The sequence below is a fragment of the Aptenodytes patagonicus genome, chromosome 2 (assembly GCF_965638725.1).
Source record: "Aptenodytes patagonicus chromosome 2, bAptPat1.pri.cur, whole genome shotgun sequence".
NCBI lineage: Eukaryota > Metazoa > Chordata > Aves > Sphenisciformes > Spheniscidae > Aptenodytes > Aptenodytes patagonicus.
In genome coordinates, this window is record NC_134950.1 from 166,939,632 (window position 1) to 166,965,268 (window position 25,637).

Consider the following 25,637-nt stretch of genomic DNA (forward strand, 5'->3'; position numbering starts at 1 on the left):
GAAATAACCATGTACTTGAAAATGGTAGTTATAACGTATTTTTGCAGGATAGGAGTTACCATTTTCCTATATTTTAAACTGAGAAACAAAACTGATGTTGAAATCAATCATCTTTTGACTAAGAAAACTGCTAGACATCTAACTGCAGTATGAAATTGTTCCATTATTTAGGATTTTCATGATGTGACTGAACAGAACATGGTAAACAGAGCGCAGGGAAGAATGCTCTGGTAAGAAGGCACTACAGCAGATCAGACAAGGTCCTGTCCCCTACCACCATCTCTGCACTAGGTTGGAGTAAAAGCTTACTATGCTAGAGTATTATTTAGAAATAATCAATATAATTTTACAAAAAAGAGAGCACAAATACAATACACAAAGAAGTGAAGAATTTAAGATGTCTACTACTGTAATGTCTACCACAAAACTACCTACGAGCTACTACTGCTACTGGAGACCAGAGGGCACAAAATATTCCTGTTGATGTTTCAAGCTTTACAAAATGTCTAAATTTCTAACTCCAGATTGTTCTGTCAAGATGCAATTGCAAAAATGTGTTTCCAATTTTCAGATGCAGTAAATTTCTGAATCACTGGTTGATCACGTAGATAGCGTTAAATACAGTGTATTTTATTTCATGCCCAGCTTTAATATACTGCTTTACTCACACGCTATTTGTTCTAATTTCTCACTATAACCATGGTAACTCGTAAGCCTTTCATATTGGCATTATGAGCAATGCATGGAGGCTACATTATGAGACAAGCCCATATGTGATGGTGTTACCATGGAAACACTTACCCACACACTAGCAGACAAAGTACACACTGTCAGACAAAGAAGCAGAAAAGAAGGGGAAAAATTAAGACAGTACCAACTGTGGAAATAATTATCCATAGAAAACCCAACCAAAAGTCCACTGACCAGCACAGTAAGGGCTAATGAGATGAAGAGAGGAACAAACCTTGGCTAGACTGGCTGTGAAGAGTACACATTCAAAGAGCTCTCCCATCCTCTGAAGAAACTCATCCACATGTGGTCGTTTCAATACATAAACCTGGAATGATAACGACTATTTAGGTCAAATGGTGTTTAAGGTAAAAGGAAAGGGAAAAAACCCCAACACGCTCCTGTAATCCTAACACCTGAAGAAACAAAAGTTAACACGGAAGCAGTTCAAATGAAATGCTGAAAGGAAAAAAAAGTATACAAGATAAAGGTAGACATCCAATAATGAGAAATTTGAATGCAGGGGCTGCCAAGACCCATGCTGATTATGCAATTGCAAATACTGTGCATCATCTGGAGTGATGCTTCTTGAAAAATCTCATTAAAGGCAAAGAGAGACAGTAGGGCTTCTCAAGAAGTGAGGATTCAGATCTCTCAACCAAAACGATTTTGGTGCTGGTGTCTTCAGTCCCGAAGAGCTTTACAGAAGGAATAAATCCGATGAAACCTCTACGATGACAGGAATTGCACAATAGGGAACTGTTTTCTTCCTGTGGCTAATTCTTTCATTTTTTAAATTCCAGGCGCTAAGTACCGTATCTCACTATGGACAGTTTTATCAGTCATCTGGCTCTGCAGAGAGCTTTCACCAAAAATCTTCATAGCACCATGCAGAATCTCTAGCAAATGCTGCTTTCAAATTTTAGTGGCAAAGTCTACAGCATCTTCTACTGTGACCTTGCCATAAAGATGGTAAATACTCAGGATCCCCCTCCTCTTGAGCAGCTTGGTTTCAGCAACGCTATATTGCCTTTTTGCACTGACAACCATACAGGCAGCTTGGCTGCCTACTGTCAACAACGTGATTAACAAATATTAGAGCCTCCTTGCCTTTCCTTTCAGAGCAAGCAAGATGATTTGTGTTCACAGAAAATACCAAGATAAGATAACTGCTGCTCAGAAAGCTTACAACTAGCTCACAATATACTGGGAAGCTGAAGAGGGGAGTCTGCTTGAAAAAATATTTATCTATCTTGTTTGCACTTAGATTAAAAGTTTGAGAGAAAACATTTGCAGCATTTTATCTTCTTTGTTTGGCAAGTAATTCTAAATACTGAAAATTAAGTGGAGAAGTCTGGCATATAGCTGAATTCAGGAAGAATTGCAAGACTGATGCAATTTCAGGAATTTCTTTCTTTGATATGTAGAACTAGATTAATTATATGTCTTTTACTAGATTAATATTAATAAAGAGGTAAAAAAACGTAAGGCACCCAGAGAGAAAGCCTGAAAGAGAAAAATACAGAAATACCAGCTTGAACTGAAATGTAACAATTAAAGCCTTTAGCAAAAGAAGAAAATAAGTTGCGCAATAGGGACTTGAAATTGAAAACCTAAATCTGAAAGCAAAGTTTTTAATAAAACATATATGATGGAGCTGTACCTTAATGACCAAAGCAGAAATGTTAATTACTCTTCCACTTTACTTTAGCTCATAGCATAAAGACTTGATCTGCTTTAAGTTATTTCTATGAAGCTTAACTAAACTATTTCTGGCCCCTCAGATTCAAGCAATACATTCAAACTTTGATACAGATAACAATTTATAACCCAGATTTTTTTTTTTTTTTTTTTAAAACAACCACAGCAGCACTTAACCAATAAATTAATGTGACATTTTATGAGTTAAAGACAGTTAACAGATGTACTTCAACACCGCTCTCTTTCCAGATAACTACAGCAAAGTTTCCTGTATTTCACTAGGCATAAACCAAGTAATTTCCTCTCCTGTAACAATGCAATTATTTTTTCACTTAAATCTTACTACACAAAGTTGTTCTGTAATATTTCCTTTCCAAATTACATCTTCAAATTTTTAAAGACACAGGTATAAAGACAGTTGCAGTCCCTCTGCGTTTGGGTACCCAGAAAGGGACTATCCAACTTGCCAGTTACAAGAGGAAACATAGCAAGTTTGTGCATAGGATGCAAGTTACTCCTTAACTCTACAGTTCTTAAGAAGTTCTTAATTCTTTAGCCTTAAATTATATTCCTACACTTGTTTTTGAGGGCACAAAAGGGACACCCCAAAGTCTTAAAGTCATTCTTGGATAATTAGTGCTGGAATCTAGTACTAGTTTCCCTTTTAAAACCTAGTGTTTTCAGCCACAGCAAAAGAAGTCTCCTCTTAGCTCTCCATCCCTATCTATGGCTCTGTCGGTGAAGTATTTCCACTTGGAATGTAACTACAAACTCCAAGCCAAGGATATGAACTTTACTGCTTGCAACATAACCCACCTCCTCCATAAAGAGAGCATACAGTAAATCAACCCAGTAGCTACAGGCTGAGAGCTCCTTAACCACAGGCTTGTGGACAGGAGTGGGCTTATAAAAGCAAGTATTTGCAATATGCGCTTTTTTGGCAATTTGTAGGTCTCCTAATACTGCAGCTAGCCGGTATTAGCTGCAAGCACACAGCATTTTTAAGTTGTATTGTCTCCATCCTGCAGTTTAGATCTCCTGATCCACCACAGAGCACCCTCAACCTCCTCTGCTTGAGTTTCACTTCTTGTTTTGCCTTAAATCTTACCTATTGGGCTCTGGCCAACAGAGTCACTCCTCATTTTAAATGCCTTATTAATAATAAATGCAATCTCTTAGGATGAGGTCTCACCAAGTTTTTCCCTTAATTCTCTCCTTCTCTAAAAAGCCCCAACTCCTTCCCCCCCTCCCCTTTATTTTTCTTTTCTTTTTTTTTTTTTTTTTTTTTTTTTTTTTTTAACATCACTGTTTTTTTTTTCAGAACAACATGTATTAATACTCTGGATGGTTATTCCCCTTGAAGTTTTTTTGAGAAGTCCTACTTAGATCCTGGAAGCAACTGCAAGTGTACTGGTATCCTGGGCTACAAAATCTCTTTGGTTTACTGCACATAAAAAGCTTTCTTCAGCTGACAGTGCAGCTCTTTTCTCCTCTTCCTCCTCATTTGGAATTTTTTCCCCTTTACTTTGTTAGTGGCTGGACTTGCATCTCAATGCCGCACGGTTATTTGTGGCTTGGCTTTTTCCTCTGTTGCCTGATGTCTTCAGTTTAAGTCTCTAGACTAACTGGCTCCTGGCATTTTTCTGAGATTTATACGCTGTCTTCAGGGCATTAAAAAAACAAAACCAACCCTCCAGTTTTTCTGTGTTGTACGCTCACTAATTTCTTCCTTATCACAGTAAGAATTTAGAAGAATACAGTCTTTTTTTTAATATAAAATGAACCTCACTCTTAAAATGTTAAGGCCCAAACCAGGCACTAGGCATGTTTTCACAGGATTCTGTACTTACAGCTGCTAATGGCAGAACACAAGTAATTATCTTTAATTGTTTTCAAGCATTTGGTATTTCCACATACCTTTTCTATACCTCAAAGCAGTCTTAAGCTAAAAAGACTCAGTATTTGTAAACCAAAAGAGAAACCCAGCTCAATTTCAATCAATCAAATAGGACACAAAGAATTGCCTTTCAAAACCAGCTTGACAATAACGAAATCTTCAAGTAGTGACAAAGAAATCTGCCCATGACAACTCAAGCTCCTGTAATCTCCTGTTTCATGGGCTGGGTGCATCTTTAGAGCGAGCAGAAAATAACACGCGTCCTTGAGCCTCGTCTTTCTGGTTCACACAGTGGTGGTTGCCTCCCAGTGCAAGTAACCAAGAATAGGCCAGCTAGAACGGATACAGCCTATCCTGGATTACTTGAACCAGGCCACAGCCTTCTGTAAGAGAATTAAGGAATTTTGTCCTTTATAGAAAAAAAGTTTATTATTCGAACAGCATTCCCCCCCCCCCAATAAAACACATTTTGTACATTACATTCAAAGTATAATGCCAAATATTTCTTCAGCTTTCAGCAACTAAAAATAAGCAATTGCTAACTGAATATAAAAAAAAACCAACCCTTAAAAACTAGTTTTGCTCATTTAATAAACAAATTACACTTAAGAATGAAATTTCAAGTAACACCAAATCAAACTCTTCCTGGCTGCCCTCTTTACTCTTTGACACAGATAGCAAGGCACAAAGGCATTGCAAGTCAATTTGGATAAAAGACACAGAACCATCGTACCCTAAAAATCTTTACCCGTTGGGGATTAAAGGTATATTTAACACACTGTTTCCAATCCGGGGGTTGTGATCACTCTGCCCTTGTTAAATGGGAAGCACGCTCCAAAAGAGAGGATGTGTTCTTGCAGAAGTTACGTCAAGGGTACCAAACAGGTTGAACATCTTTCTCCAGCCACTACTTTCATCCTCAGTAAACTTCCTCTAAAGAGCACTCTCAGTTGCAACACATGTCACTGGACTTCCCACAGTTTCTCACTTATAATTTGGTAGAGCAGGGGACCAGCTCTAATTTCCTTTTATTCAGAGAACCGGAGAGAAATGAGAGAACTGGCCAGAAGAGTGTCAGCTTGCATTAGAACTGCCCTTTTGTATCTGTGCCATCATTTCCAACACAAAGCGTGGAATTCATCTCCTGTAACTTTAGCTGCCCCGTAGACGGGCACAGTCTCTGCAGGCATCTGAAGACCCGTAACAGAAGGTACCTCCACACGAGTTATTTCCTTGTAAAATAAAATGACAAATCCTTCCTAAAGACAAGGTAAATTAGGCTAGAGAAAGAAAGATGGCAGAGGGACAAGGGGTGTTCAGAAAAGCTATTTTTTAATCTAGGGAAGCTGGTTTACCCAAGCACCCTTTAAGATGATGATTTGAATTGTCCTCCCTATAGAAGAACAAGAGTCTCTCTGACCTTTGGATTATAAATGGCATAAGGGAAAATAAACTCCCCAAACTAAAGACAGCCTTTTTTGAATGCCTCTGTTGCACAACAAAAAATTACAACATTTACCATGAACAAAGCTTGTTAGATAAGTCAGTCTCAAAACTCTTTCGAGCGTACAGCAATTGAATTTGCCACAGCTTGTATTTTTAGTATATGAGATCTGAAGAATCTCGTATAATTTCAAATTTTTTTCTGAATGGGCACTTCTGAAATGGTGTTCTCCATTTGTTTTCCATGGGGTTCTGTCTAAGGCAGAGTTCAAGTACAACAATACTCTGCCAGACAATCTCCAGCTCAGTAACATACCAGGCTTATTGGTAAAGCAGGTAGGGATACACACTACGGACAGTATGGTTCCACAACATTTCACATATCCTATGATATTTTAAACAGGTAGAATTATTTCCCAATGCCAATGATTAATCTTTGAGTATATAAACTGCTTAAGAAAATGGACAAGCATTATACAGATGACAAATTCTGATGGATAACAAAAAATTTCTGGTACCTGTTCAGTTTATGCTCTAAGGGAATAAAAAATTACAGGTTTGAAGTGGGAACCGGTTGTCAAAGCTCTACAGCCTGTGTTAACGCTCATCAGACTAAGCCAGAACGTCCGCTTTCACCCTTCAGATTATCACAGTTGAATAAAAAAAAAAAAGATTGGTGGATGACAGTACATTACTTTGCCTGCAGAGGTGTTACAAACACACGAACCCAAGACTTTGCCTGTTCTGTATACCGTATAAATTACCTCTACTTCAAGGATCACAAATTCCTTACAATTAACTTCACTTCAACTGCGACTGAGATTTTCACCTATTTTAGAGATTAAGAACTTGAAATAGAAAGGGATTAAGCAATTTCCTTGAAAATTACGCAGGAAGTCTCCAGCAAAGCACAGTCAGAGACTAATTTCACTTGACCTTCTCTGTCAAGAGCAGCCTTCCTCCTGTTCACGGTTAGGGTAAGGACAAATCCACTCCCTTTGACCAGTTGTTTTTGTGGGTTTTTTCCCCCACATGCAGTCATCTTGAGTGCCTAACTGCATTACATTTGGTGAAGAATCTGAAAGCTTGCAGCGGGGAACGGAAAAGCAACAGGCTTTTGAAGTGCTTGACTGTAAAGCCCAAATAGTCTTTTACTGGATTTTGTTTCAAAACGTAAATATATAATCTTGACAAGCTAAGTGATCACAATCCTAAGCCATTCAAAATCATTAGGCAACCTATTTTATTCCCTTTCAAAAGCATTCTAGAAAGTTTTAGGAGAGAAAATGTCTGCGTTACAGCACCAAACACAATTAAAGCCCACATCAAATGAGGACAGACAATATCACAATATAAATCTCCCAAAACATCACTTATGTATTTTAAGCATTCAGCTCTGGTGAACGTTACAGGTTTAAGTACTCTAGATATTGGATTTTTCTACATAAAACAGGCACAGTGTAAAAACTGTCAAAGCAACTATCACTTTCAAACACGTTTCAGTCCACTGACTGATATTTAGTAATTATTTTAAGTGACAGTTACATGGATGGTTTTCATAACAGGAAACGAAACAAAACTATGAACTAACTTTATGATCTATCAATTGTTCCAAGATCAAAATATGAACATATTAAAATAATCCATATAAAAGACAACATTTCAAAAATTAAAGTATTTAAAATCTCCATTGAATCACATCCAGGGAAGATTTGCAACTCAGTAACTGCATTATCTTTAGCCTACAACAACCAACAGAGGACGTTTCAAACAATTTTCAAGATTCATGTATCAGAAAGGCTCAACTTCACATTAACCAGTAAAACCCATCTCCAGCAATAACTTTAATGTCTGTCTGAAAAGGACAATTTACAGCACTGTAATTTATTTCATTCAACGTTTTCAGAAATGACTACTGATTAAAGACACCAAGCTAAGATACATGAAGGGGACTGACTTTCAAATTATGGGTGTTTCGCATTTACTGAAAACCATTTCAGAGAGTCTTAAGTGAAGTTCTTAAAGAATTAAAAATTAGTCTCCTTGCAATTTTGTCCAGACCTTTTAAAGATGCTTAAGTGTATAAAAAGTCCTATCAGAGCAACTTAAATTACTTACAGGAAGAAAAGGGGACAGAACTTAAACACAGATTGCCACAAAAACTGAAGAAATGTCTGTCCTTCCTTAATACTTTTATAAAGCTTTGTCCATATGAGCTACCAACAGACATTAAAGCCAACTTATGTCCTGTTTGTCCGTGGAGGGAATGAGAAATGCAGTATTCAAGTAGTTTTTTCTGGGCCTAGCAATGTTTGAAAATCCATCCTTAGATCATTTCCTGTTTGAAACCATTTTAAAACTGACAGAGAGTCAAGTATTGAAGTCCTGAGAGATATTCTGGAGAACTGAAAAAGTTAAAATCGAGGCTTAGGAGTTAGAAACTACATCGCTGATCAAACATGGTTGCCTTTCTGGATGATACATTCCAGAGTACACAGCTTTTGTATTTTGCAAAAGGACAAATTATTGAATGTAAAGCAGCAAATGGAGAAAGATAATGCTCTGGGACACTGAGGACAGTTCCACTACTGGGACAACGCTAAAGGAAGAAGAGCACTTACCTGATGTATGGTTCCATCAATTTCAACAGGAACAATGAAATCAGCATTGCTAATTGGCTAGAAAGAATGACAAGGAAAGAAATCAACATTAAAAATAAGATCATTAGAGGGAAAATTTCAGAGGCGTAAAAGAGAAGATTACTCACTTTTGAGGAACAAGTTAATAAACATTATTGACTATACAGATCCACTCTGTGTGTGCACCCTTTACACACACAAGTCGGAAGCCTTACACAGCTGTATTCACCAGATACTGCACTTCCCTCTTCTCTCGTATTTTTAAGCTTCACACAACGTAATATGCTTTACTGCTTGAATAACCCCCACTACCGCTGAGTGTGTTTACCAGGGTAAGTATCTATTTGGATAACTCTTTCATCAAGTCTGTGTGGCTGATGACAAAGAAATTCAGCTATGTGCTTCACATATTCTACTCTGGGTCATCACTTAGTAATTAGTTAAAAATAAAGACAGCGGTAAAAGTAATATCTAATGTTTATATTTGAATCAGGAGCTGCAACAAGACTTAAGTTGTGTAGTTAAATGATTCTCAAGACGTGATACCTCAAGAACATGCTATACCAATCAAATTACTCATGTAAAACTGCATTTTAATTCAAAAGGGAAGAGCAGGCACACTCTGTCCAAGTCCTTGAATCCATTTGTCTAGCCTGTTAAATACAACTTATTTCTTACGAGTTACTGTGAAAAACTGTTGGTGAAGTAAAATTACTTTGGAAAGCAGGAAAATGTCCTTGTAGACAGTTTAAGAGTACATAGTCTAATCTTGGCTAGACAGTAGTGGTAATTGGGGGACGCACAGCTAAGAATGTTTACTAGTTCAAATGGACATCAAACTTGGCAGGATCCTTTGGTACGTCATGCATTACGTCTGTGATTAAAAAAAAAAAAAAAAAAAAAAAAAAATCATGTAAACATGCCTGGCTGAAGTTTGTAACTCACTCTATGATCCGCAGCTTGGAAATGGCTGAGATACAGAGCTGCCAAATATAGTTTTAACAGGAATGATTAACAGACAATATGCTTCATGGGTAACAGCCTAAAACGAAGGCTGGGAGTAGTCTGGCTGGTAACTGGCATTACTAAAGCTGGAAAACCTCTTCACTCAGCTCTATCAGACTTTCACAGACTTTCCCACCTGGTTTTCTGGATCAGCCAACAGACTGATCTTAAGTACCACCAAGGAGCACGTCCCTGAAGAATCTGCGAGACTAGAAACAGCCTTCAAACCCACTCGGGGGGCAAGGGGGTGCCAAGAAAGCAGAGAAGCAGCCCAGGTAAAGAGACTGAGAAACAGATCACAAACTGGTGAGCCTAAACAGGTGCTCTGTGAAAAATGGTAGGAAAAAGGAATCCTGCAGTATTAACCTGATAGCACCACTTTGATCTCATTCCCTGGAAAAACAAGATTCTAATTCCACTGTTAAATGACCTTCCTGCAAGGAGAGCAAAACGACCGCAAGAATTTATACGGAGGGCAACACCTTCTCTCAGTAGCGAAGTAATAAGGAAGATGTTTTGATCTGACATCTGCAAGTGCTGCATCAGAGGGCAAATGAGAAGCTACGCTGAATCTACTTGTCCTGACCAACCAGTATTGGCAACCAAACCTCCAGAGCAGCTGATGCTGGAAAACTCCATTCTGTTGATGACTGCTGCGTTAGTATGATCTAAAGAACTCCTCAAATACCCGCAGATATAATCTGAATTTTTCTTTAGCTGACATCAAGCAATTCCCAAGATATACCCCCTTTCTGCCTCTGAAAAAGGCAGAGGCGAGGTTCCCATCTGCTACCTACACAAAGCCCCTCAGACAGAAAAGATACTCTGCAGCATCTCTAATAGCCAGAGAACAGGCACACAAAAATATTCTGAAGCTTCACCTTAAGAGAAACCCAAATGAACTCTCAATAACTCAGCCACCAAAGTTTTCAAGTGGGTGCCAGCTCTGTGCATACTTAGAGAAGACTTGCACGCACCTGAAGAATTTATACATGCATGGTGCCCTTAAGCAAGATAAATATTCTGTACCAGCAGAAAGAGAATAGGTCACTGCAAGTTGCAAAGGTTTTGAAGTCCACTGATAGTAATACAGCTATTACTAAACTTTCTTAACAGGAGCAACAGCAACCAGACGTCAGAGAAAACCACATTCTGTTTAGACAACCTGATTTTTACTAACAAATAAAACTCACCCTTAGACTTTGTAACACTGACCAAACTACTCTTAACTACATATTTGCTTCCCCCACTTATACTTTAGGTACTATGCAGCTTTCTTGTTGGCACAAGCGATAAGGAAGAGAGCACGGACTGGGGTTCTGTGCTTCATCATGATGGGAAGACAGGCGAAAAGTCTGCAACAGTTTGCTGGATAAAGGTTTCTGGGGTTGCACACACGAAGCACGTACGTGCCTCGAGTGGGAACCACAGAGACAGATCGTGAAAGAAGACAATGTCTTTCCATTGAAAATCTTTATTTTAGTTACAACTGTTTCTGTTTAATAAAAAGCTTCAGAGTTTTAAATGTTCTAAAAGTGTTTCACAGCCAGTTTTGAATATGACTACATTCCAGACTTGCATGTGGTTTAATTCATTTTATACAAAACCATGTTTACATCTCCTTGATTTATAATTTATGATTTTTGCTTCTATTATTGTTTTATGATGGGAACGATAACTATAATGTCTATCTATTCCTTTTTTACTCTTGCCAAAGCACCCCAAACTTTCTTCCTTTAATATGCACTTAACATGAAAGACTAGTACCTCCTTACAGCTTCACAAATATGCAGGGGCATAAAAAGACAAGAATTACCCTCCTTCAGATGTTGCTGCTTTCATAAAAGAGCACTTTAAATACTCTGCCTCTCTGGTTGTGTTAAAAAAAAAAAAAAATTATCTGCATTTGAAATATGAAGCCTATTTCACAACAGAACTATGAATTCTAAAATATCATGTGTTTTGAATAAAGCCTTTTGTACTAAAAAATCACAAATTTACGTACACTTTTACAGCTTTTAAGTGGGGACCTGCCTGGGTAGAGCAGACATGTTTTAGCGAAAAAACAAAAAAAATACAACTAAGAGAAGCTGCAAAAGTAACAATTATTCAGGCAGAGCAGTGTGCATATAGGTGTTAAAACCCCTGCTCTTCTGGAAATCCATCGTTATTTTTGATGACGGCAACGGCCTTGCTTCAGCTGAAATGAAACAAAATCCAAACAGCACCTCTGGACAGTGCCTGCCACTAAACAACTAAAGCCATTTCCTCCAACACTTGGTTTTCTCTTACATATTCCCATCACAGGGCTTCATGTTAAGATAATGCCATTGTAGCTGTAAGACGCTAATACTGCAGGAACTCCAACATTTGCCTAACACTATTTACTTCACACAAAAAAGGATTAGTTTTCTTTTCCTAACACAAACATTATTCAGTGTTCAAGATTAAGTAGAATCATCTTTTGATTTTTCTTAAATATCTATTTAACATCATCTAAAATACCCATTAAATATCATTTGAATAAATGGGATGATTAAAATGTGCCAAGAAAGCACTCTGCAATAAAGACAAACCTCAATCCTACAAGAAAGGATTTACATTATGTCAACCATTAAACATGTATTTCTTTAAAATGGTTTTAAAAAAAGAATAACCACCTAAATTGAATCTCATTTTGTTTCAAAAAACAGAAAAATCACAGTACGAAGTTACCCACAGCATTCAGAAAACAAACTTTTATTTTTACATTTCAGATAACACTAAGCCTAATATTTCATTATTTTAATGTAAACTTAGACTTTTAAATTCAGCTTTCCCCTCCTATTTTTGACTCTCATTTAATTAGGAAGACATGGTGCCTCCCTTCCCAGTCTGCTTCTAATCTCCCTGAAAAATTCTCAAGTGCAAGTTCAGTCTGGGTATAGAAGACAAGGATCTGGCACTGAGGTTAAGGGGTTCCTGTACGCCACCACAAATCGTTATATACCATTAGGCACAATAAAGACAGAGAAGAATCTTAGTTTCAGTTTGAGGCACAGGAATATTTGTTCTAGTATCTCCATATAAGTTCTTCTTTAAGTCAACAAAGACAGGCGATTGCCAAATTCTAACCACAATGTGAATTATGGTTTGCATATTTAAATGCTTGGCAACTCAATATTGCAGGATTAAAATGCTGAGTTTATTCTAGCAGTGAAAAATGGAGTGCAAACCAGAACTAGAAGACCATAAAGTTGATGGTAACTCTAGCTTGCTACTAATAAGGAAACATACTATTGATTCTAAAAATTCTCCAGTATCAAAGTTTAAAACTAGCACATGCTTTATCATGTCTGACATTTGCTAATCAGAAATACTACCACTACTATGAGCCAATTTAGGTTATTTGTATTTCTGAATTCTCCTATTCTAAATTTAGCCCTATTTAAACAATAGAAAAATACCACTACTTCCACCACATGCTGAAATCTGAAGGGTTATAAAAGTTGCTTCTAGAAGATGACTGACTCATCAGCAACAGCTAAATACTATTCGCTTTCCTGTTGTGAAAGTTAAATACTTAAAGACACTTACTGTGATCGGGACAGCAGCCTCACACGGAAAGCAATCTTGTCCGGCAACAGAGCACAGCAACCACTGGTGCCCAAAACCTACTGGTTTAAGGTACATCCACCTAGCATGAGCTGTGCTGAATTTCCATTCTCCTAGACTAACTATGGCATCATTTAAACATCAAAAATGAAACCATAGTTTCAGAGCAACAAGTCTTGTACCTGTTAAAATACAGGTCCTTGTTGGAATAGTTACCATTTAAAGCCATGAAGTCAATAACCATTCAAAGCCTTGTTGCAGTCCGTGTGACTTTCTCAGAATAAAAAAAAAAAAAAGGCAAGCAACATCTGTTACTCCCCTTACAGCTAAATTAGGATGAATAATCATAGGAGTAACAATGAGAACTACGAGGCATCCTGGGAGAGCCTGTAAGACTAGTTAATGTGTTAAAAGGCTTAACAGTTCCTACAACATTCACTGACAGATTCAAGTTGCAAGAAATCACTTTTGAATTTACTTACCTTAAATGAACTGTGCACTAAAGTTTCATCTAAATCAATGACCACGCACTTCTTTCCATAGTCTGATGCTGTCAGTTCTGGCAGGAGGTATTTAGCTGGTGGCTAAAAACAAAAAGAAAAGAGGAAAACAACACAAAAAAAAGTAAAACCTCTATTGAAGGGGCTCTCTTCGCCAACATTACTATTCTAGTAGTTACTGGGAACTGAAATACATGACTCGAAATTGAATGTTTTTCTGGGCTCACTGCAAGTACATGTATGGAAATTAATGGCTCATGCAATACCCTTACAGACTACTTTTTTTTTTTTTTTTAAATGAGAGACTTGTTTAGAATGATCTCCAAAGCATTGGAAATGAAAATGGTAAAACACCACCACTAGCTAAAAAACAACAGTAAAAAATGGGATGTTGGATACAGTATCTTTTCCAGTGACCCTCTTCCTAATACCTCACTTTTGGATGCTGCTGTTATCCTATTCACAGTCAACGCCATTTCCAGCCATATCACACTGATGGACATTTACACCAATCGTTATTTCTGTTTGCCATCAAAGATGCTAAAGTGGAGAAATCAGTCCTGAAGGAAGAAGCATTACTGATTTTATCTTCCAGGACATGTCTCCACTGTCATTTTTACCACTTGTGAGGGTGCTGGCCAAGAGCTTTCATGTGGATTACGTTCCCAATCAAGGTATTAAAACTGCAGTACAGAACCTAAACCAGGCTCTTCTACAGTACGTTGCCCTTACTAAAAAATGGTACCAATTACGTGAATTGACAATTTTTCTGAAAGCAATGCAGACAGTCACATAGTCTTCCGATCGCTCATTCCCCACTTTAATGTCCCAATTTGCAATACAGCTATGTTTCTTTAGATTTTGGTACTGGATACTTCCTGAAGTAACAGAAATGGGAGAGAATGCTTCCATTTGGAGCTGAAACACTGCTGCCACTCGCTTAAAGTTTTTTTTTTTGATGAAGGAAAAGGACTAGCTTTGCAGAGAAGTATCAATAGGGAGAAGCTCAAGACAGAGAGGAAATCAAATTAATTAAGAATTGGATACAGAACTCTGACTTCATTCTTTTGCTATCTTTTTATCTGTTCAGACAACGTTGCTCTGGTAAGGATGCATCTATCATGGTTTTGTTTTTTTTTTTTCCTCTTCTTTTCAATAGCCTTTTGTAGAGGTGCTTGCAGAGATCTGAGGCCACCCCTTTGCAGACAGCGGGTGACAAACACATCAGTCAGACACCCTCTGAACACCCTACAGCAGCAAGTACAGATTATTAACCACTGAGTGACTTCAGATGTTGTCTCAAGTTGATAGATACCGGCCACTCGTGCCTAGTAAGTTCTTGTTTAAATGAATTAACTGACAAATGAGATTCCAGACTTAAATAAAAGTGTCTTATACTTTAGCTAAAGTTATTGGGGGACTTTTAGGAGTGCTCACTGAAATTGATTTAGTTCCTTACAATTATCAACAACAGTTTCTTCAGCTACCAAAATGGAAGCTGCCTTGCTTAAAAGCCACTTGTCTCAATGCATTTTCTCTCGGCACGCATCTAACGATGACCTTCAAGAAAAAACAACCGCTGCTTAATGCCTGTAAAGTACATGTCTGTCACAGTACCCTAACCAGACCAAAATTCATAGGACACTCTTTGAAGGTTATAGACAGTCCCATGTATACATGACTTCCACAACTGCTTAAGCTCTACCTTTGCTTGTTTGCAACTACGACCAGATCTAAGGAAATTAGGTTTTCCCCTCCTATTTCAAAATCTGAAAGGTATTTAGGCACCCCACCTCAATTTTTCATAGTTAGAAAGATCCAGACTTGCAACCTAAACAGACTAAAAGCTTATTAAAAGAAAAATCAAACCCATTTAAAGGCAATAATCTTCAGAACCCATGTTCTGATACTGATTTCTTGTCTTTGAAGAATAGAAAAAGGTAGGAACATCCCAAGAAACCTTAAGCATACTTTTTTTTTTTTTAACACAAGAGCTCAGTTCATTGTTGTACTCTTAAGACTGTCAGTATTTAGTTCAAATTTTTGACTAAGTTAATCTGCACAAGCAGTTCAAAGCCAGCAATTTCTTCTGCAATGTGAATACTTTTTCAAACTGAAAATATCTCTATATATGGAAAATATATGGAAATAGATCTTCTTTCATATATAAAAATATGCATATGAAAATATGAGCACTGTCATATCACAGGTATCTTTGTTTTTTATCTGGAAACTAGTATGCCTGTCATTAAGAAAAGGATGGACATACACCAAGGACTACAAAATCCAAGAACCTTCAACTCTGAGAACCTGAATTCTTTGACTGGACGGTGAGAGACAGCCTGTTCCCATCCTCCTCACCACCTGCAGCTCTGCTTTCTCAAAAGCAGCGGCCGGGAGAGGAACAAGCTTACCTGCGGTATCTACACAGAGATGCTGGTTACTGCTAGAGTTTCTCTCCCTTTTTAGTATTGTCTTAGGAGATAATGTGTCATTATTGACCTAACTTTATCTAACAAGACTACACCTCAAGGTTTTTCCTGGGGAAGGTCTCCCACGAGGGCACACCAACCTTCCTACAAGCTTTGGCTTCTTGAATTCAATCTGATCTTGTTTTCAAAGACAGCTGGTCAACAGTCTGCACATCTGAAGACTAGAAAAAATAAATTTTCCATTTCAAAACCTGTATCTCTGTTACCCTCAACTTTGAAAACACATTTGCCACCTGATAATCTAACAGGGACAGGGAAACTATTCTGAAGCTGAAGGCACTACAAGTTACGAGACTGCTAACTGTCTGGTGTAGGACTTTGGAGCAAGGACGACATTTTTGAGGCTTTAGGAACTTAAAGGATTTGTACGTAGGGTATTCAGTCCATTTGTTTTGCCGTTCAAGCTTTCTGATCTAAAGCAATTTCCACATGCCAAGAGCAGCAAAGCTTTTAGGCAGAAACAAGCATTACTCAATATTGTATTTTAATTTCCTCACTAATGGAGACATATCCAAGAATAGTTGTAATTACCAGATTTCCATCATAGCTAATAGTGAATAGTTATGGATCTTTGATAATTTCTTTTTTTAAAGCTTTAAAGATATCTAAGATGATTAAGAGTATTTAATTGTGGCTAACAGCAACTCATATTTACTATGTAATACTCTCCGAAAGACTGCAGACTTCCACAGAACTCAGCAGAAAAATAACACGTGGTATCTCAGTACCGTAAGTCCTAGCTTAGTCTTCAATTCCAACAAGAAATAAATTGTATACAAGTTAAAGCTTTTAAACTAGTCACTGTTTGGGATTTACGCATTCCAGCCAGGTCTCATGGCTGATCAGCTTAACAGACCTTGTAGTGAAACGACTGCTGCACTGCTTCAGTCCCGTGGAAATAGTATATTCCCTAAGAAAAAAAAAAAAAAAGAGGGGGTGGTGGTGGCAAGAAAACAGGACTTTTGGTTGAAGCATAAACAGCTGGTCAACGCAAATCTTTCAGAAATTTACTGTATAAAACAATCATAACCTTTCTTCCCTGTAGGCCTACATTTCTCACAGAGACAAGTATCAGAATTAATAAGCCCTTTCTTTGTATACTGAAAATGTTGTCTAGTGCAAGTGCAGCACATTAATTTGCTGTTCATGTTCCCTTCAATTTTCGTTGCGCTCTGCACAGCTAACAGCTTCTCCCAGCAGTTATGCATCAAAATACTCTAATAGAAGATAAATTATTCCCACTTAAAACACAGCTGCCAAAAGACGCTAGCTCCTGTTATGAAACAGCCAGTTCACAAAATTTCTTCTAGAAAAAGTTGTAACAAGAAATTTTCTAAATGTAGGTGAGGACAAGCGAAAAAACAATATCCCAGTGCTAAGATTTAACTTCTGCAGGGATTCTGAGGACTACTTTTGGTATCATGCCGCAATACTGGGATTTTAAATTGAACAAAATAAATGGACACTCCAACTCATTTAAGCAGGTGCATGACTACGGCTTTGTATTTCCATCTACCTTTTTATTCAAAAGAATGAAAACAAGTACTGAAGTTGCTATGGGTCTACTTTGATTTCTCTACCATATTCCTTTCCAAACAAAGCTGAGAAAAATCCAGGAAAGCACGGGCGTTCTGAGCTACACTTAATATATTTTTAAGTCCGGTCTATCACAAAACTCCTCAGATTACTGTTCTGCTCAACTGTCAGCTGGTGTTGTTTTTTCTAGTTTTGTGTGTTTATTTCAGCCCTAAAAATAAATCACTGTGCAGTATTAGGAGAAAAATCAATTACGCTGCTGTTTAATCTATGCCTTATCTGGAAACAGTTTCAGAATACGAGATACAAACAGGATAAAGCTCATCTTTAAAAAAAGCAAAGTCACGCTGTTTCTATGTTCTGAAGAACCTAACCTGAAGCTGGGATGTTTCTTGCTTAGCAGTTATCTCTATCAATAACCAAGTGAAATTTCATATTAATCCAGGTTTTTAAATTAAGTGCAATTAAAACAGGAAAATTCTGATTCAGCAGAAGATAGACTTCACTGATATTGCACATATGTACATAAAGCAATGGAAGCTTTCAAACAGGTGACCTCAGCAGACTGCCAGATTTTATACACGCATGATAAAACTCCAGAAAACCTCATATTTCGACTGGAGGCTTCAACTTGAAAGTTTAATGAGCAGGGAGCGGGCGGTGCTCTTTTCCTAGTCACTAAGGAATTCTCTAAACACTTGAAGTGTTTACATTTGCAATGAGCCCTATAAAAAGTAAATGTCCAACTTAATTGTGACCAAGCTCACTCTGTGTCTGTTCAGAAGATTTTTCTGCTGGTATGTACAATACATACGGTTCAAACAGTCTATTTCTCATCCATGACCCTATGTAGCAGAGCTTCAAGAATTTCTGCCTTAATGGGTCTTAATCACACGGTTAAGAGTTGTCTCGGCGTGAACCTCTGGGCTTCAGTGCTCAGGACAAACAGCCCTTGTAAGACTGGCAAAAAGGACAGCTTTAATTTTAGGCATTTTTCAAATAAAATGTTGGCTTTGCATCTTCGTTCCTAACACATTCTCCATACACAGTTCACTTCTGTCTTTATTTAGACTATTACGTACTAATGCTCGCTGGCTTCTGTTTGACAGCGAGAAGCACTCTGATACTCGGGTAGTAAATGTCACACAACTGCCTGCGGGCGATGGTTGCTTGACAACACTTGCACGTCCTGCTGGAAGAAGGCATCAGATGGCACCGGAGAAGAGGAACGAGCGTGTTTAAAGTCACCTGCTCACGGAGAACTCTACGTCATGACTGCAAAGTTAATTTTACTGCCTTATTAAAGTGCTGGGAATATAGGTCAGCAAAATTACAGTTGAGCTACCAAAAAAAAAAAAAGAAAAAAAAAGAAACCCCTTCGTGAATCATTCATTTTCCTACCACTACCCAAATCTAACAGAGCACTGCTTTAACATCAGAAAGATGGTGTTCTAGCAAAATATCTTATTTCATGTTTGTACCTGACAAAGCTGTACTCATTTATCGTTTCAAAATTTTGTTCTGTTTGAATTCTTACTTCATTAATACCTACACTCGCTCTTAGGCAAAATTTTATTCCAGGTCAGAGCACAGCCAGAACGTGCTTTACATTCAAATAACTACTAGCAGAGCAACTACAGTCACCAAACTGAATCTGGTAGGTATGTAAAAGGAAAAGTAATTTAGAAATCAGTATTTTCATACATCCAAACTTTTCTATTCCCAGACCTGCATATATACAAGTTACATGCATGTACATGTGTGTGTATACATACACACACACGCAAATATATGCATGAGCCATATTAGAAGTAATTTCCTATTAGAAATAATAGGTAAGCAATAAAGAGTAATTTCTAACAGTTCTTAAATCCAAGAAAACGTAGTGAAGGAGGGAAGTGATCTGCACAGTTATAGTGATCTCCTGACACTATTGCACTGCAGCACGGACAGGGTTCTTATAGGAGGTCTTGTAGTGTTGGGCTACATGAGAAGGAAGGGAAAGAGGAAAAAAAATGGTATTCTGGGGAATATTCACATCTTTAGGGGCTACTGAATATATCAAGAAAGAGGGCTGTGTCAGTAACTCCACACATCTGCACTGCTATTTCCTGGAAAACTCTGCAATAATGAAGTATTATAAACAGCAAAGGAGCTCAAAAAACCCCGTATTTCCAGATTTAAAAAAAATCTAAGTCTTCATCCACATAAAAAACAAGTGGAAAAAGAGCAGCTTTTTGACCAAAAAAGGTTAAACCTAATTAAATTCAAAGCTTGAAGTTTTTTTTTTTTCCTTCCTTTTATTTTGCTTTGCAAAAATAATTCAGATGCCAAATGGCATTCCAAGTTTAATCCAGGGAAGATAAGCAGAAATATTAAGGCCCATAAAACAGCAGCCGATACTGAGAGCATCATCTCGAATGAGTGCAGTAATGCAGCTAGTCAGTGTATGCTTTGTTTTCCTTAAGTGGCTTGTTTCAAACAGATTATGTAGTTCCTAACTCTTGTTTTCGAACTGGAATATAGGGAAAAATTAGAGGAAAAGGTTTTTGTAACTGTGTCCCACACAGTGATGATGAGTCACCTTTTGTCTCTATTAAAATAAGTAACTTCAACTTTCAGACTACTTCACGCATTGTCAAAATTATAAAAATTCAGAAACAAATTTAACTGAGATGCAAGATGAAAACCATATAAAACCCAAACTCTTCTTTTAGTCCCTGTACAACATGTGCAGTTCAATTCATCTCTGAGTATACAACATTGCAGACAGAACATAAAATCCTTTTGTTAACATGCAACACAAAACAGACCTGTTAGACTGCAACATAAGATGAATCAAAGCAAAAGTTATGAAAATTATTAAAAGAAAAAGGGATAAAAATACATACACTTGGTATAGGCATGACCTGCATCTGGTCACCCTGGGGAAAAAGAAAAAAAATCACTGTAAGGGTAATGGCTTTTAAAGGGTAGAACAAAGGTCTGAAGCAGTAAATGTAGCACTCAAACATTTTAAACCAAAAGTTCAAAGTATTCAAGAAACCAGGGTAAAAAAAATAAAAACAGGATCTTGCATTTTAGTCGCTGAAATGATCGGTTAGTATATTGGTATTTATGATTTTTAGGAGACTGGACTGGTAAAACCCATGCTATGATTAATAAGAGATGATAATAAGAAAGTACCTGTATTTACTGTAACTTTTTCAGCTTTAAGATCTACTAATGGGTATATTTGTGTATTTTCACTGCAGCAACAAGAGGCTCAGCCAGACCTTGGTAGCAGGGCAGAAGCCCACTCCTTGAAGTTAACTTCACTTGAGACAACTTCCTCAGAAAAAACAGCTTTTTCACTTAGGCAACAGCAAAATGCCCACGATGGACATGACGGTGATAAACCAATCCAAGGAATCCCACTTTCTTCACCCAGATAGAGGCAACAGTATCAGTGCTCTTCCCATGGCCTCCGTTTTGTATTGTACTTGGGAGAAGGCAAGACAGTCTTTGGCCAACTTGACCTTTTCTTCTCATGCTGCGACCCAACATACTGAGACAAAGACACTTCCATTTACAGCTTCTAAATGGAGGTAGGCTGGTCACAGGGTTGCCAACTAATATGCAAGACATTTTGGGAAGTAGGAACTGTATTTTCTAGTCTTTCTAATCTGTCAAAAACAAGTATTTGTCTTCTGGTGGGCACGCACGTAAAAAAAAAAAAAAAAGGAAGCTGACTCTTCTAGCACAGATGTTGCTTAGATAGATTATTTTATTCTTTAATTACTTGGACAACACAGGCTCTGACTACCAGCAGATTGACTATCTATTGAAAGACCTGTTTTCAACATTAGAACATCCTCTTCCACCTGAAAAAGTCTTGTGCTCACTTGTTTTGGAGTCTAACATAGTGTTGACACATCACTGACAAACAAAAGTAATTCAGTATTATTTTTCAAGTCCTCTTTTTATTGCTACAACAGCAGAAATTTTTACTGAAGTTTGACCAAAATCCAGAGAAGCTGATGAAGCAGCTAGAGAGCAGCAACTACCATGAACTATCAAGAAGTTTGCTTTAGTAAAAAGTATCTGATTTCTATAAAAACAAACACACAAAAAAACCTGGTAAGAATCCAAATTTTCCTCAAGATAATGGCAAAAAGAAAAGAAAAAAAATATAATTCAGCATGTTAATATCCTGTTAGTGGAACATCATCTGAAGTTCATGGGCCATTTGAGAAAGGAGTGAATTTGAGTAGGTGCCGGTCAGATTAGCTGGCCTGTGATCAAATTGCTATCAAGGATATGGTTACACAGGCAGAGCACAGATTGCGAACCTGTGTTTTGTTTTGTTTTTAAAGGCATTTTTTGCATTCACTGGTAAAGAGAATAAAATACAACTGGAGCTCCTCTTCTGTCAACAGACGAAAACAGTATATGAGAGCTAGAGGCATATCCACAGTTATGGTACAAGATTATCTCACTCTTGGACACAAACACAGCTGTGTATCACATCAGGTTTTCCCACAGACTTCAAGAGGCACTCACCGTGGCATAACTTGCTTTCTATTTTGGCAATCTCTTGAAGCAAGAGCTGCACCCCATGGTATTACTGCTAAGCCTGACTTTCATGGGGATCCAGAACCTAAGTTGCTAAAGGACTTGCATTACTGTTCGCTTTATTTTTCTTGCAGAATTTCTTAAATCAAAAACAAGGAAAACAAGCGAATTTCCTAAGAGGAACCCTAAATGTACCTATGCAAAAATCAAAATGGCAATGATGACAACTGGAAAAACAAGCAGAAAGATAAATGCAAGAGTGTGCTGGTAAAACATAAGTGCTCATGAACAGGCAAATGCTTTTTCAAAACAAGCCTGCTATGGGAAACTTTTAAAAAAAGTGTCCTGCCTCACTTCCTGATGCCTTGGAACAGGAAGGGAAGTAGGTCATAACGCTATCGTTTGAAATAGATGACAGATGACTGCATCTGTTGAAGTCTTTCCATGAGCTCCTGATGCTGGTAACAGGACAAAGCTGTTCCTAGAATGCCAAAATTTCCCCATTGTATCACTAAGATAACCCAGGAACTGATTTGTTCAGCCACTGAAATCAGTTTTGTTTTTTTTTTTCACGGCATGATATATACAGATGAAACGATAAATCCTACCTTTTCCCTTCGCTACATAATTTTAGTCTGAGAGACAACATTTTCAGTACTGCATCCGTTCATTAATGCTGTCCGTCTACGGTCGCGTAAGGGATCAATGAGCATCAAGTGACTGACCACACTATTTTGCTTTTTTGAGAACAGTCTGTATTCAAAGATAAGGAGCTGTTTCATTTTAAAGAACAACCCCTTAAAAGAAGAGCTGATCAAAAGAACAGATTTATCATATTTATTTCTTTAACACAAAGCTTATACTAGACCATGATAGGTTCTTTAAAAACAATAATACAGTAACTATTTGACTCTTTCATCGACTTAGACTATCGAACTTTGTCTCTTAATATAGAAGACTTTTTGGGGAGGCAAAGAAGGTCAGAATGAGTACGCAGAGACAGAAGAACCAAACATAGCTATGCAGAGGGGTGTTTTTTCTTAATAGACCTACCATACCACATGCTGATGGTGACCAACAGAACCAAAGACAAGGAATTTTCTTGCTCTGATCAGTGAAGGTTAAGCAGGAGGAAGAGTACTATTACTTACATTAATCTCACTTAACTTCCTCCACAGTGGGGAGTGAGACTGGTTTCCACGTTTGTTCAGAAAGCGTGCTATTAAGAGACTCCCCATCAGAGTCCATGTTCATGTGACTCCTTCTAGGTCTCTTGCACGAAGGAGATAATACTTTTGACCTCAAGAACGTGCTCCCTTAAAAGCCCTTTTACTCACTCTGGTGAACCAAATTCATGTTGGATAGAGAAGATCCCTTTCCCTGAACTTTCAAGTGAGTTATATATAGAGATCCCTGAAGCAGACAAGTGTTGGAGACATGACAGTAGGTCATCAAAACAGCTTTCCAGCATCACCTTGGAAATGACAGCACCGTGCAGCAAAAAGCAGTGAGGAGAAGGAGACCTAACTTTTGTAGTGGTTAGGATGGGTGAGGTGGAAATTCAAGCACTTGACCTTTCTGGCTTCATTCCTGTTACAGGGAAAGCAGTGGGGGCAGCTGCTGCCCCCAGAATAAACCTCCTTCTAATTCTGTCTTCTTCCCTGTTGAGCGTGGATCAAGACCTTCTCCTCTAACCCAACAAGTATAAAAAAAAAAAACAACAAAAAACACCTTTCCTCATTCACGTTTCATCTTTTTGAACAGAAGCCATCTGCCCGATTTGGATCTATCTGTGAAACAAAAGCAGAGATGACTCTAGTGGAAGTGGATTGTAAGTGAAACGGCAAAGTGCCTATCGACTTGTCAGAGCTCCCTCACCCACCATGACTGAAGGCAAAGGGAAGAGAGAGACAGTTTGCATCTAAGCTTTTCTCACCTTTCTTTATCTAGATCCCCCCTTGAAGCCTACAGATGAAATCTGTATCTGCAAACACTTCAAAACTCAGGTAACAAACTTACCCAGCAAAAAAACCCAAACAACTTGCACCGAGAAGCGTGCCCAGAAAATACACAAATTGAGTCAAGTTGCTAATGGAAGAACAGAAATTGAGACCAGCAGAAAACAAAAAACACTTCCCTCTCCCAACACTCTGGACTCTAAAAAAAATGGCTGGAAGGTCTTGGTGAGCTGCCTGCTGCTGAGGAGGCAGGAAAAAATTAGGAAGGATTTCATGAGGCTGAACATTGTGTGCTCCCAATGACATATCTGGCTCGGCATCCCAGCTGTAGACAGGCTGATATACCCCCTGTAAATTATGTCTTAGAACACATCTTTGTGCTGCACTAAAAAGCTGTCACATTTTAAGAAAAACAAATACACAATAGTTTCAGTAAATACAAGTTATTGAAAAATGTTGTATTGAAACTTTAGAGACAGAATGGTTCATTCATTACCAGTATTAAGAGTCGCAGTTGGACAAGCAGCTGCTCTGTGAGTAGGTGGTTTAAAAGTGAACTCAATACTTTAAAGAAGTTTTTGGGCTTTTTCCCCTACTGGAATATAAGTCAGTGCTGAAAAACCCTGTTTATTCAAAACCATGCTCAGTTTGGTGTTTCTTCCAATCCTATGAAGAAGTGACGTGACACTTGACTTGCCAAGTGTAATCAAGTCACATCATTTGGTAAAATACTAAATGAAGCACTGATTTCATTTGAAGCACTGATTTCATTTTTTCTAATACAGCAAAATAATAGTAATTAAAAAAAATTAAAATCTCACAATTACTCTGAACAAAATTTCAGAACTGTGTTTACTCTTCCCTGCACTCCCTCCTTTACAACAGGTTAGCACTGAAAGAATCGAGACTCCTAATTAGAAGGAAGTTAGCTTGTCACATCAACTTCAACTTCAGTATGCCAGAAGCAAGACAGAACACACACTGAATTCCTGTGAAACCAGCAGAAGCTTTCTCTGTTCCTTTCCTTCCTCTGAAGCCTTTATCACCAGTTTTCATGTAACAACTCTACTGAACAATAAAGACAGAAGGAAAGTACATCCGAGCCATTTTATACTAGTTTCCAATAGTAATTATTTAACAACATTGTGCAATTTTATTTTTCCATTTTTGAAGGAAAGGGTCACAACACATGAACTGACTGGGCTGAGTCAGTGGTGACCTGTGATGTGATAAATAATTAATACAACATACAAAAAGAGATAGCAGATGTAAGTAAGTGACCGTTTGAACAGCAGCTCAACAGAATTTAAACTATTCTTAACCTGGCAGGCAGATTAATGCAACAAGAGCTTTAAACAAACAGCAGAAGGGTTTAAGCAGTGTGTTGTCAGGCTTTCTTTTCTTTCCTAAAACAGGTAATTTTGTCATTCTTGGACATTTAATTTCACCAATTTAGAAACTGAGGCCCACTGTTGCATGTACTTTTCCCCAACTTACTCATCATTTCTGAATCTAGACAAGATGCTCAGTGTAACTCGGTCAAATCCAACCAACCTGCACAGTTCTAAAACACAGCTCTCCTGGTAAAA

At 37.8% G+C, this 25,637-nt stretch overlaps 1 protein-coding gene across 3 annotated transcripts in view; it reads right to left on the reverse strand.

The window, feature by feature from the left end:
- CTDSPL (CTD small phosphatase like) overlaps positions 1–25,637 on the reverse strand; it is a 78,729-nt gene that overhangs the window by 3,016 nt on the left and 50,076 nt on the right. The window contains exons 3-7 of one of the 3 annotated variants that reach the window (XM_076332011.1): positions 20,428–20,460; positions 16,857–16,910; positions 13,491–13,592; positions 8,392–8,448; positions 965–1,057 (exon numbers count right to left, since the gene is read on the reverse strand). In XM_076332011.1, the coding sequence (XP_076188126.1) occupies positions 965–1,057; positions 8,392–8,448; positions 13,491–13,592; positions 16,857–16,910; positions 20,428–20,460 (339 nt within the window). The remainder of the gene's footprint in view (positions 1–964; positions 1,058–8,391; positions 8,449–13,490; positions 13,593–16,856; positions 16,911–20,427; positions 20,461–25,637) is intronic. The other 2 variants (XM_076332012.1, XM_076332013.1) reach the window with 2 other exon arrangements.